We start from the raw sequence: 9,586 nt of genomic DNA, 5'->3' as shown, positions 1-9,586 counted from the left end.
TGTGCATCACTTTGCACTTGGCCACATTGAACCCTCTTTGCCACACTGGCACCCAGTTGCCCATCCTTGACAGATCCCTTTGGAGTGCCTCACAATCTTCCCTGGTTCTTACCACCCTGAAAAACTTCGTGTGATCTGCAAATTTAGCCACTTCACTGCTTACTCCCAACTCCAAATAAGTAATAAAAAAGTTTAAAAGCATCGGACTGATTACTGATCCCTGTGGTACTCCACTGCTTACCACCCTCCACTGAGAAAATTTCCCATTCATACTCACTCTCTGTTTCCTATTAATTAGCCAGTTTATGATCCACAAAAGGACTTGTCCTTTTATCCCATGACTATTGAGCTTAACATAGGAGCCTTTGATGAGGAACTTTATCAAAAGCTTTCTGGAAGTCAAGGTAAACAACATCTATTGGATCCCCCTTGTCCACATGTTTGTTCACTCCCTCAAAGAACACTAACAGGTTAGTGAGACAAGATCTTCCCTTACAGAACCCATGCTGAGTCTGCCTCAATAGCTTTTGTTCATCAATGTGCCTACTAAATATTTCCTTAATAACAGTTCCCACCAATTTACCCGGTATCGACGTCAGACTGACTGGCCTGTAATTTCCCGGGTCTCTTCTGGAACCCTTTTTAAAGATGGGAGTGACATTAGCTACCTTCCAGTCTTCAGGAATGGAGGCAGATTTTAATGAAAGATTACATATATTTGTCAGGAGATCCACAAGTTCACATTTGAGTTCTTTCAGAACTCTCGGATGTATGCCATCCGGGCCTGGTGATTTATTCGTTTTTAAGTAGTCTATCAGATGTAGGACCTCCTCTCTCGTCACCTCAATCTGACTCAGGTCTTTCAGCATCCCTCCTGAAATACTTATTGGAGCTTATTTATATATGCTCTTGATTTTTCACCTGTACTTAAATTTCTTTATTCTATCACAGTTTTCTTCATGTCTAATATTTTAATATATTTGTCACACAAACACGACGTGCCCTACAGATTGTACTGTTATAATTGTACTTAAATAGATATCTCTGAATCCTTCTTATGGCTTCCTGTCTGGTAACTGAATAAACGGAGTCCAAGGAAAGATTCAGGAGCTGTAGTCCTTGCTCGACAAGTTTATCCCGGTGGGAAACATAAGAGTCCTCTCTGACTAAGCCGAGGTTAACCCTCTTTGATATCAGAGTGGAAAGTTTTATCTTTAAGGGGGAGAAGCCTTCAACCAGCTCCTCTCCAGCCAACAGAGATCAGTTCCCCTGGATAACACGGGTGATTTGGAAGATGGTTAAGTGCGTGGACTCTAATCTGGGAGAACCGGGTTTGATTTCCCACTCGCACCTGCTGGATGACCTTGGGCAAGCCATAGTTCTGTCAGAGCTGTTCTTGAAAAAAGAGCAGTTTCTGTCAGAGCTCTCTCAGCCCCACCTACCTCCCAGGGTGTCTGTTGTGGGGAGGGGAAGGGAAAGGAATTTGTAAGCCACTCAGACTCCTTTGGGTAGTGAAGGGTGGGGTCTAGATCCAATCTCTTCTCTTCTTCTTCTTCATTGTACCCCACTGAGGTCCCTGTCTCCAAATCTCCAGGAGTTTCCCAACCTGGAGCTGGCAACCCTGGGCCCCCCCAACTGCCCATCAGTGGCCGGGGGGGGGGGACACACCTAGCAACCCTGACACTAGCGGACTACTGCCCTGTTTCAACTTCCCCCTCTTCTCTGCTTTCTGAGGGCCTGATATCTGTATGCATTCCCAGGGCGACGTCCTAATGCCCCTCTTCCCTTGCTGGGGCAGGTGCACATCTTTTTTGCTGGCACAAGGTGGTCTCCAGCATGTGTGAGGCAGGCGGTTGTGCCTTTCCCCCCCCCCTTTTCAGATCTGCTACATCTGCGAGGAGCAAGGCCGGGAGAGCAAAGCAGCCTCTGGAGCCTGCATGACCTGCAACCGACACGGCTGTCGTCAAGCCTTCCATGTCACCTGGTGAGTTTGCCACAGTGCCGCCATTGCCTAGGCGGTCTGCCTGTCCCTGCCCTGCTCCCTGTGTCCCAAACGCACCCCATCGCCCTCTTGCTTTTGCAGGATGGGATGTAGAATCGTTACCTCGGCTGCCTCTAGTAACTGAGTCACCCTAAGCAGTTTTGCAGGCAGATGCGAGCACTTCGGAAACATTGAACCTTCTTCCTCGTAACTTAATAGTAATTATTAATAATAATTAATGGTTGATTGATTATCATATGGCAGTGCGTGTAGGATAGCCAGGAGATCCTAAGATTGTCTGGCAGGCACAAGTTCGAACTCCTTTAGTGCTATGCACCACTAGGTGGCAGTGTTCCCTCTAAGCTGAGTTAGCGTGAGCTAGCTCACAGTTTTTTAGCCTCCGGCTCACGCATTTTTGTCTTAGCTCAAGAAGGATGGCTCCAGAACAAACTCATTTATGTAGCACCCAAATGGCTCGCTCACAACTTTAATGCCAGTAAGCTCACAAAGTAGAATTTTTGCTCGCAAGACTCCACAGCTTAGAGGGAGTATTAGTGGTGAGCTAAACTTGTTTTTAAGTCAAGAGACATCTCAGAGGTGGTTTGCCATTGCCTGCCTCTGCGTTACAACCCTGGTATTCCTTGGAGGTCTCCCATCCAAACACTAGCCAAGGCCGGCCCTGCTAAGCTTCTGCGATCTGACAGGATCGGGCTAGCCTGGGCTATCCATGTCAGGGCTTAAACATATGAAGCTGCCTTTCGCTGAGGCACCCCTTGGTCTGTCAAGGCCAGTACTGTCTGCTTGGACTGGTGGTGGCTCTCCAGGATCTCAGATGGGAGCCTTTTCTATCACCTCCAGGCTTTCTAAGCTGGTCGTGCCAGGGATTGCACCGGAGGGGGCCCTCCTGCATGCCGAGCAGGAGCTCTGCCGCTCAGCCAGAGGTCGATTCGGGGGGGATCGCAGGGGAACACAGTTCCTTCTTCCGGCCACCCCCTGCTTCCAGCCTCATTCTGTTGCAGAAGGAGGAAGAAGCAGGAGGGTAAGTTGGTGTCCTCCCCCTCTGCCTGGCCAAGGCCACTCCATGTGGCCTCCGCAAGGACTCCCAGCCCCATTCAGGAGCTTCCCCAAGGTAGCTGTGTTAGTATGTTGCTGCAAAATAGTCCAAGAGTTCAAATGGCACCTTTAAGACTAACAAATAGCACCTTTAAGACTAACCTTTAAGACTAAGACTAACTGAGTGGTGGGTGTGGCCTTAAGACACACTTCCGGTGATGTCAGGGGGTGTGGCATATGCTAATGAGTTATGCTAATGAGTTCCCCTAGCTCTTTTTCTACGAAACGACCCCTGCGCTCAGCTGTGGCTCCTCCTTCAACGAATGCCTGATGAGGCTGAGTTGGATCCTTGGCCTGTCAAGACGGTTTCAGGTGGGGCAGCCGTATTGGTCTGAAGCAGCAGGACAAAGTCTGAGTCCAGTGACCCCTTTGAGACCAACACAGTTTAATTCTCTGGGCATAAACTTTCATGTGCATGCACACTCCTTCAGATGAAAGCCTATAGTAAAGGTAAAGGTTCTTGCTCGAAAGCCAGCCAAATCCGACCCTAAGGATGCGGTGCTCATCTCCGTTTCCAAGCCAAAGAGCCAGCGCTGTCTGAAGACGTTTCCGTGGTCATGTGGCTGGCATGACTAGACACCAAGGCGCACAGAACACTGTTACCTTCCCACCGAAGCGGTACCTATTTATCTACTTGCAATTTCTTGCTTTCGAACTGCTAGGCTGGCAGGAGCTGGGACCAGAGACAGGAGCTCACTCTGTCATGCGGCACTCGGGTCTCAAACTGCCGAACTACCGACCTTCCGGTCTGCAGTTCAGCGTCTTAACCACTTGAGCCACCGCAGCCCCTGAAAGCTTATACCCATAATGAAACTTTGTTGGGCTCAAAGGTGCCACTGGACTCGGTCTTTGTTCTTCCTCTGTCAAGGTCACTCCTGGCTGTTCAGACCGGCAATGGCTTTCCATGGTTGTGGGAAGCAGGTATTACTGCCTCCTCCCCCAAAGCGTCGTGGCACTTCCATGCACCTCCCAGGTTTCCCCCTGGGTTTTCTGCCATCTGGGGTTGCCGACCGGCCTGGAGGAAAATGCCCTGATGTGTGAAAATGAGCAGCGGAAGCCTTTCAGGGCATCCTGTGAAGCCTCTATGAAAGAGACAAGACCTTCTTTCTGCAGGCCTGTTGGCAACCCTGTCTCTCAGCAAGCTTCCTGGCAAAGTGGGGATTTGTACTTGCATCTCCCAGGTCTGGTCCTGTCAATCTGACCGCTTCACCACACTGGCTGTCTTTGAACTCTGTGTGTGTGTGTGTGGAGTCTCTTTGGCCCTTTCCGCACTCTCCTTTTAATCCATGTTCACCGCAGCGTCCTCCAAGCAATTCTGCATTAAAATTGAGTTCAACCTTCTTTTTATTCCGTTCCCCCCCCCCCCTCTGCATTACACTACCTTCCTTCAGTGGCCAGCCCGGTTTCAGCCTGCTGTTGCTCCGGGGTTATTTGGATGCCGTTTTGCCATGGATTTAAATTGCCTCGACTCAAACACTGAGAAAATCCAGAGTGGCAGGCATAAATGTGGAAAGGACTTATGCCTTGCTCAGGTCTTGCAAAGTGATGGATGCGGCATCCTTGATTGAGTCAATCCGTCTTATCTTGAATCTTCCTCTTTTCCTGCTGCCTTCAATGTTTCCTAGCGTTGTTGTCTTTTCCAGTGACTCTGGTCTTCTCATAATGTGACCGAAATAGGGTAGCCTCCATTTAGTTGTTTTAGCTTCCAGGACGAGTTCAGGCTTGATTCAGTCTAAAACCTGCTTATTTGCCGTTTTTAGCAGTAGTGAATTAGTACCAGACTCAGAAGAACTACCAACTTTTCAACTGGTCACTGTAGCCATTTCTCTTAATAACCATTTGATGTATAGGAATTAGCAAGTGGGCCATGGAGATAACCATTACTGTGTACTATTAACAATGTCAGAGTATGCTGATTTTCCTCTCCTGGTCAGCCAGCAACTCTTGTCTCAGTGCTTTATAATTTTAGCCTCTGGCATGCCGAATCAGTATGCTGGCCATCTTCAAAAACTCTGCCATTCCTGGAGAAAGCTGCCATTCGGATGCAGCTTAGATTCATCTAAATGTTACATTAAGACCATGCCTTTCTCCAGGGGTTGGATCCAGCCATCTTTTCCTCTCGGTCTCGTCCAGTTCTCCTCTCTGCTACAGCCCCCCTCCCACATGGCTTTTATTCATGCAGGTCCCATGATCCCCAGCAGAGATTTTTTTGGGTGGTCAGAGGGGACCCTGTCCTTTCTTTCTCATCAGCAAAAAAGGTGGTTGGATCCAACCCCTTAAGTCTTGACAGCATCTCTCTGTGTAGGGCGTTTTTATTCTACCTTTCATTCAAGGAGCTGAGAACAGCAGATATAGTTCCTTCTTCATGTCCTCATGTCAACCATGGGAGGTAGGTTAGGGTGAGAGAGAGGGGCTGGCCCAAGATCACCCGGTAGACTTCACAGCAGAATAGGAATTTGAACCCAGGCCTCTGTAATTCCAGTCCAACCAGCCACAGCTCCATGCTCATATCTGGCCTCTCTGAGCACTGAGAAGGCCATGGGTTGATTGTGCTGGTTGTGAAGCAACTGGAATAACCTCCAGCCACGATAAACACGTTTGTCTTTAAGATGTCACAAGACCCTGCAGCACACTAACACAGCTGCTCTTCTGGGATTTCACAGTGGATCTATGCCGTAGCACTGTGATGCTGGCCGTTATATTTTCAGCCCCTTTGCTAATAATGAAGAAGAGATTGGGTTTATACCCCGCCCTTCACTCAGAGTCTCTGAGCGTCTTACAATCTCCTTCCCTTCCTCTCCCCACAATAGACACCCTGCGAGGCAGGTAGGGCTGAGAGAGCCGCTCTTGAGAGAACAGCTCCGAGAGAACTTGTGACTGACCCAAGGTCATACCAGCAGCTGCATGTGGAGGAGTGAGGAATCAAACCTGGTTCTCACAGATTAGAGCCCGCGCTCTTAACCACCACCCCCAAACCACTTCATCAAAATGCCCAAGATACTTTGCCCTCCCCCTTCCTGCTGCTCCCAGATGTTAAGAGCAATGGAGGAGGCAGGTGCCATTTGGAGCTGTGTCTTAGGAGAGTGCTTCACCCTACCCAGCTTGAGTCTTCTCTCCTACACTTAGGGTTGCCAACAGGCCTGGGGGGAAATGTCCTATTCCTTTCCCAGAGGTCTAACATGTGGAACCGGGCAGCTGAAGCGTTTCATGGCATGGAGGTAAATCACATCCTATTAATAAGCCTCCATGAAAGGAACAGGATATTTTTTCTCCTGGCCTGTTGGCAACCCTGCCAACATCTCTAATCCTTTTGCCCATTCCTAGTTCTGCATATACTGATTTGGGCTGCTTGGAAGAGGCTGGAGTCCTAAGGGCACTTTCCGGGGAACAGTACTCACTGAATAAAATAGGACTTCTTAGTAAAGTTCCGTAGGATTGCTCCCTGAATCTACCATATTTCTAACCTGTTCTTTCTTCAGGGAGACTTAGACCAGAATACCTGGTTCTCTCCTTTTCTGTTTTTCCTGACAACATCCCTATGAGGTAGGTTAGAAACACAGAGACTGTAGGGCTGCAAACCTGCCTGGAAAAAAAAATGACCTGCCTCTTTAGGCTTCAAGCCTGTTTGGGTGACCTTGGGTCACTCACAGCTCCCTCAGAACTTTCCCAGACCCACCTGCCTCACAAGGTGCCTCTTGTGGAAGAAGGGAAAGGTGATTGTAAGCCGCTTTGAGACTCCTTAAGGTAGAGAAAAGTGGAGTATAAAAACGTCTTCTTCTTTCCCTCTTCTTTCTCCTCCTCCTCCTTCTCCTCCTCCTCCTCCTGCTCCTACTTCTCAATGGCAACCTTCCCCTTGGATCAAAACATTTGGAGGCCCCCTTCTCTAACCATTTTACTACCCTCATACTGGCCTTCTGCGTAAGCATCTTAGTGCTCACAGGTCTGTCACCCCAATTTTGAAGCACCGTGGCCTGCGTATCTGAGAAACAGCCTCTCTTCCCTTAGACCAGTCCAAACGTCACTGCTGCCCGTTCCCTTTCCTCAGAGAAGTACCTTTGGCTTCCGTGAGAGAACTGGCAGCCATCTTTGCTATTACTCTCTATTGCGGAAGCCAGACGGACTGTGATTGGGATGTAGGAGGCTGTTTGATGTGGTCATTTTTATGTGGGATTTTTGTGTATGTGAAGAAGTTCATTTTGCTTTTTACACATATATACACATATACACAGACCTTTATTGGCATATGTTAGGTTACAGGAGGAAACAAAAGTGGATAAATAGGTAACAAGGAGAAATGAATCAATCATGTACATCTATACATTGTGCAGACGGTCCTTGATTACCAAACTTAAAAAAGAGGGTAAATTTTCAGTTATTTTGGGTGACAAACCATTCAAGAGGTAGCGCACCTTAAAAGCGTCTGGACAGCCTATCATATTAAATAAGATTGGATCTAAACAGGTAAGACGTATCTTATCATATTGGGGACAGTGTAGATGAATATGAAAAACCGAGTCAACTTGGTTTTGATTACATGCACAGTGTCTAGCTGAGTATGGAATCCCTTTATATCTACCATAGGTAACAGCAGATGGAAGAGTATTGCATCTAGCAAGTGCAAATGCTCGGCGCAATTGTGGAGCGTTAAGGGCTGATAAGTACAAAGGCAGATGGCCAATAGTTGGAAGGATTCCGAAATTCAAGGGGGAGCATTTTGCTTTTTGTAAACCACTGAGTTTTGTGTTTGAAAGAACAGGTATAAATGTATTAATGGCCCTGGTCACACGGAGAATTTGCCGCGTGAAAGGCACGAATGCTGGGCGGATTTTCGGGGCGCGATCACACCGGAACATCTGGAAGCACATCTGTGGCCAACCAGTGGCGTGCCGCCGAAGATGCACAGTTAAAAAGTACCTGCAAAGATCTACTAGCAGATGGTTTGCCATGGGCTGCAGACGGACTTGTTCGGTGTGATCGTGCCGGCGCACGCCTATTCCCTCCGGCTGTCCTCTTTGCAGCGCACGCACCGAAGGACAAAACCCCTGTGCGCCACTGTCGCATCTGATCGCATAATAGCGGATCAGAATGCGACGGCGCAAATAGCCACACCTCCCCCCGGCGGTTTCCGGCACGTGTGGCCAGGGCCGATATAAATCAAATCCCCCGTCGTTGTAGAAAAGAGCAAGAGTCCAGTAGCACCTTAAAGACTAACAAAATTTGTGGCAGGGGAGGAGCTTTTGTGAGTCTCTGCTCACTTCTTGAAGAGGTGAGCAGTAAGTCATGAAAGCTCCTATTCTGCCACAATTTTTGTTAGTCTTTAAGGTGCTAAGTGAGCAGTGACTCACAAAAGCTCATCCTGTGCCACAAATTTTGTTACTTTATTTATTTATTTTATTGCATTTATACCCCGCCCTCCCCGCGAACGGGCTCAGGGTTAGTCTTCAAGGTGCTACTGGACTCTTACTCTTTTCTACTGCTACAGACAGACTAACACGCCTACCCATCTTGATCTGTCCCTGTCATTGTATGCCTTTTTATTACTAGAAAAGTTCCCTGTAGAGCAAAGATGGAGCAGAGTTGCTTGCCCTGGTGGGAAAGAGAGCGGAACCCGGCAAGAGAGGGGGCATTGCCGCCTTCCCATGATCTGCGACACTCACATCAATGCGTTTCCAAATTTCAGTGCTCAGATGGCCGGGCTCTTGTGCGAAGAAGAAGTCTTAGAAGTCGACAATGTGAAATACTGCGGCTATTGCAAGTACCACTTCAATAAAATGGTGAGTTGCTATTCTCTTGTGATCAGTTGGGTGCTGGGTTGTTTAGTTACAGTGCCGCCACCCGCCCCAAAGATTTTGAATTCATTATCGAATGCAAAATGGGGGAGGAAGTACTGCTTGGTAGGTCAAATGTCCCTCCATCCTCTCACCCCCAGCTAGAAGGTGTTAGACCAGCAAGTATCTGGCTTGGAAAAGAGGTGTATATCCTGCAACAATAGCCAGGGGCTTTCTGTCACTGTTGCCAGTTCGAGATAGCCTTGCTATTTGCCTGCTTTGGTGCTTGGGGGGGGGGGGCAGCACTGGGAGGTCTTCTAGTGTCCTGGCCCAACTGCTGGACCTCCTGATGGCACCTGGTATTTTTGGCCACTGTGTGACAGAGTGTTGGACTAGATGGGCCATTGGCCTGATCCAGGATTGGCTACTCTTATGTTCTTATGAGCCATGCCCTGCTGGTTCAGTCATAAACATAAAGAATCCAATGTTGGATCAGGCCAATGGCCCATCCAGTCCCCTGATGGCACCTGGTATTTCTGGCCACTGTGTGACACAGTGTTGGACTAGATGGGCCATTGGCCTGATCCAGGATTGGCTACTCTTATGTTCTTATGAGCCATGCCCTGCTGGTTCAGTCATAAACATAAAGAATCCAATGTTGGATCAGGCCAATGGCCCATCCAGTCCAACACTCTGTCACACAGTGGCCAAAAATACCAGGTGC

At 48.4% G+C, this 9,586-nt stretch overlaps 1 protein-coding gene across 1 annotated transcript in view; it reads left to right on the top strand.

Annotated features, from left to right (window-relative positions):
• Positions 1 to 9,586, top strand: part of MLLT6 (myeloid/lymphoid or mixed-lineage leukemia; translocated to, 6) — a 141,183-nt gene that overhangs the window by 30,690 nt on the left and 100,907 nt on the right. Inside the window, exons 5-6 of the mRNA XM_015412440.1 lie at positions 1,881 to 1,984; positions 8,775 to 8,868. Of these exons, the coding sequence (XP_015267926.1) occupies positions 1,881 to 1,984; positions 8,775 to 8,868 (198 nt within the window). The remainder of the gene's footprint in view (positions 1 to 1,880; positions 1,985 to 8,774; positions 8,869 to 9,586) is intronic.

The sequence above is a fragment of the Gekko japonicus genome, unplaced genomic scaffold, assembly GCF_001447785.1.
Source record: "Gekko japonicus isolate JY-2015 unplaced genomic scaffold, Gekko_japonicus_V1.1 scaffold8, whole genome shotgun sequence".
Lineage (NCBI taxonomy): Eukaryota > Metazoa > Chordata > Lepidosauria > Squamata > Gekkonidae > Gekko > Gekko japonicus.
The sequence above is the reverse complement of the archived record's forward strand: the minus strand, read 5'-3'. Positions and strand labels throughout refer to the sequence as shown.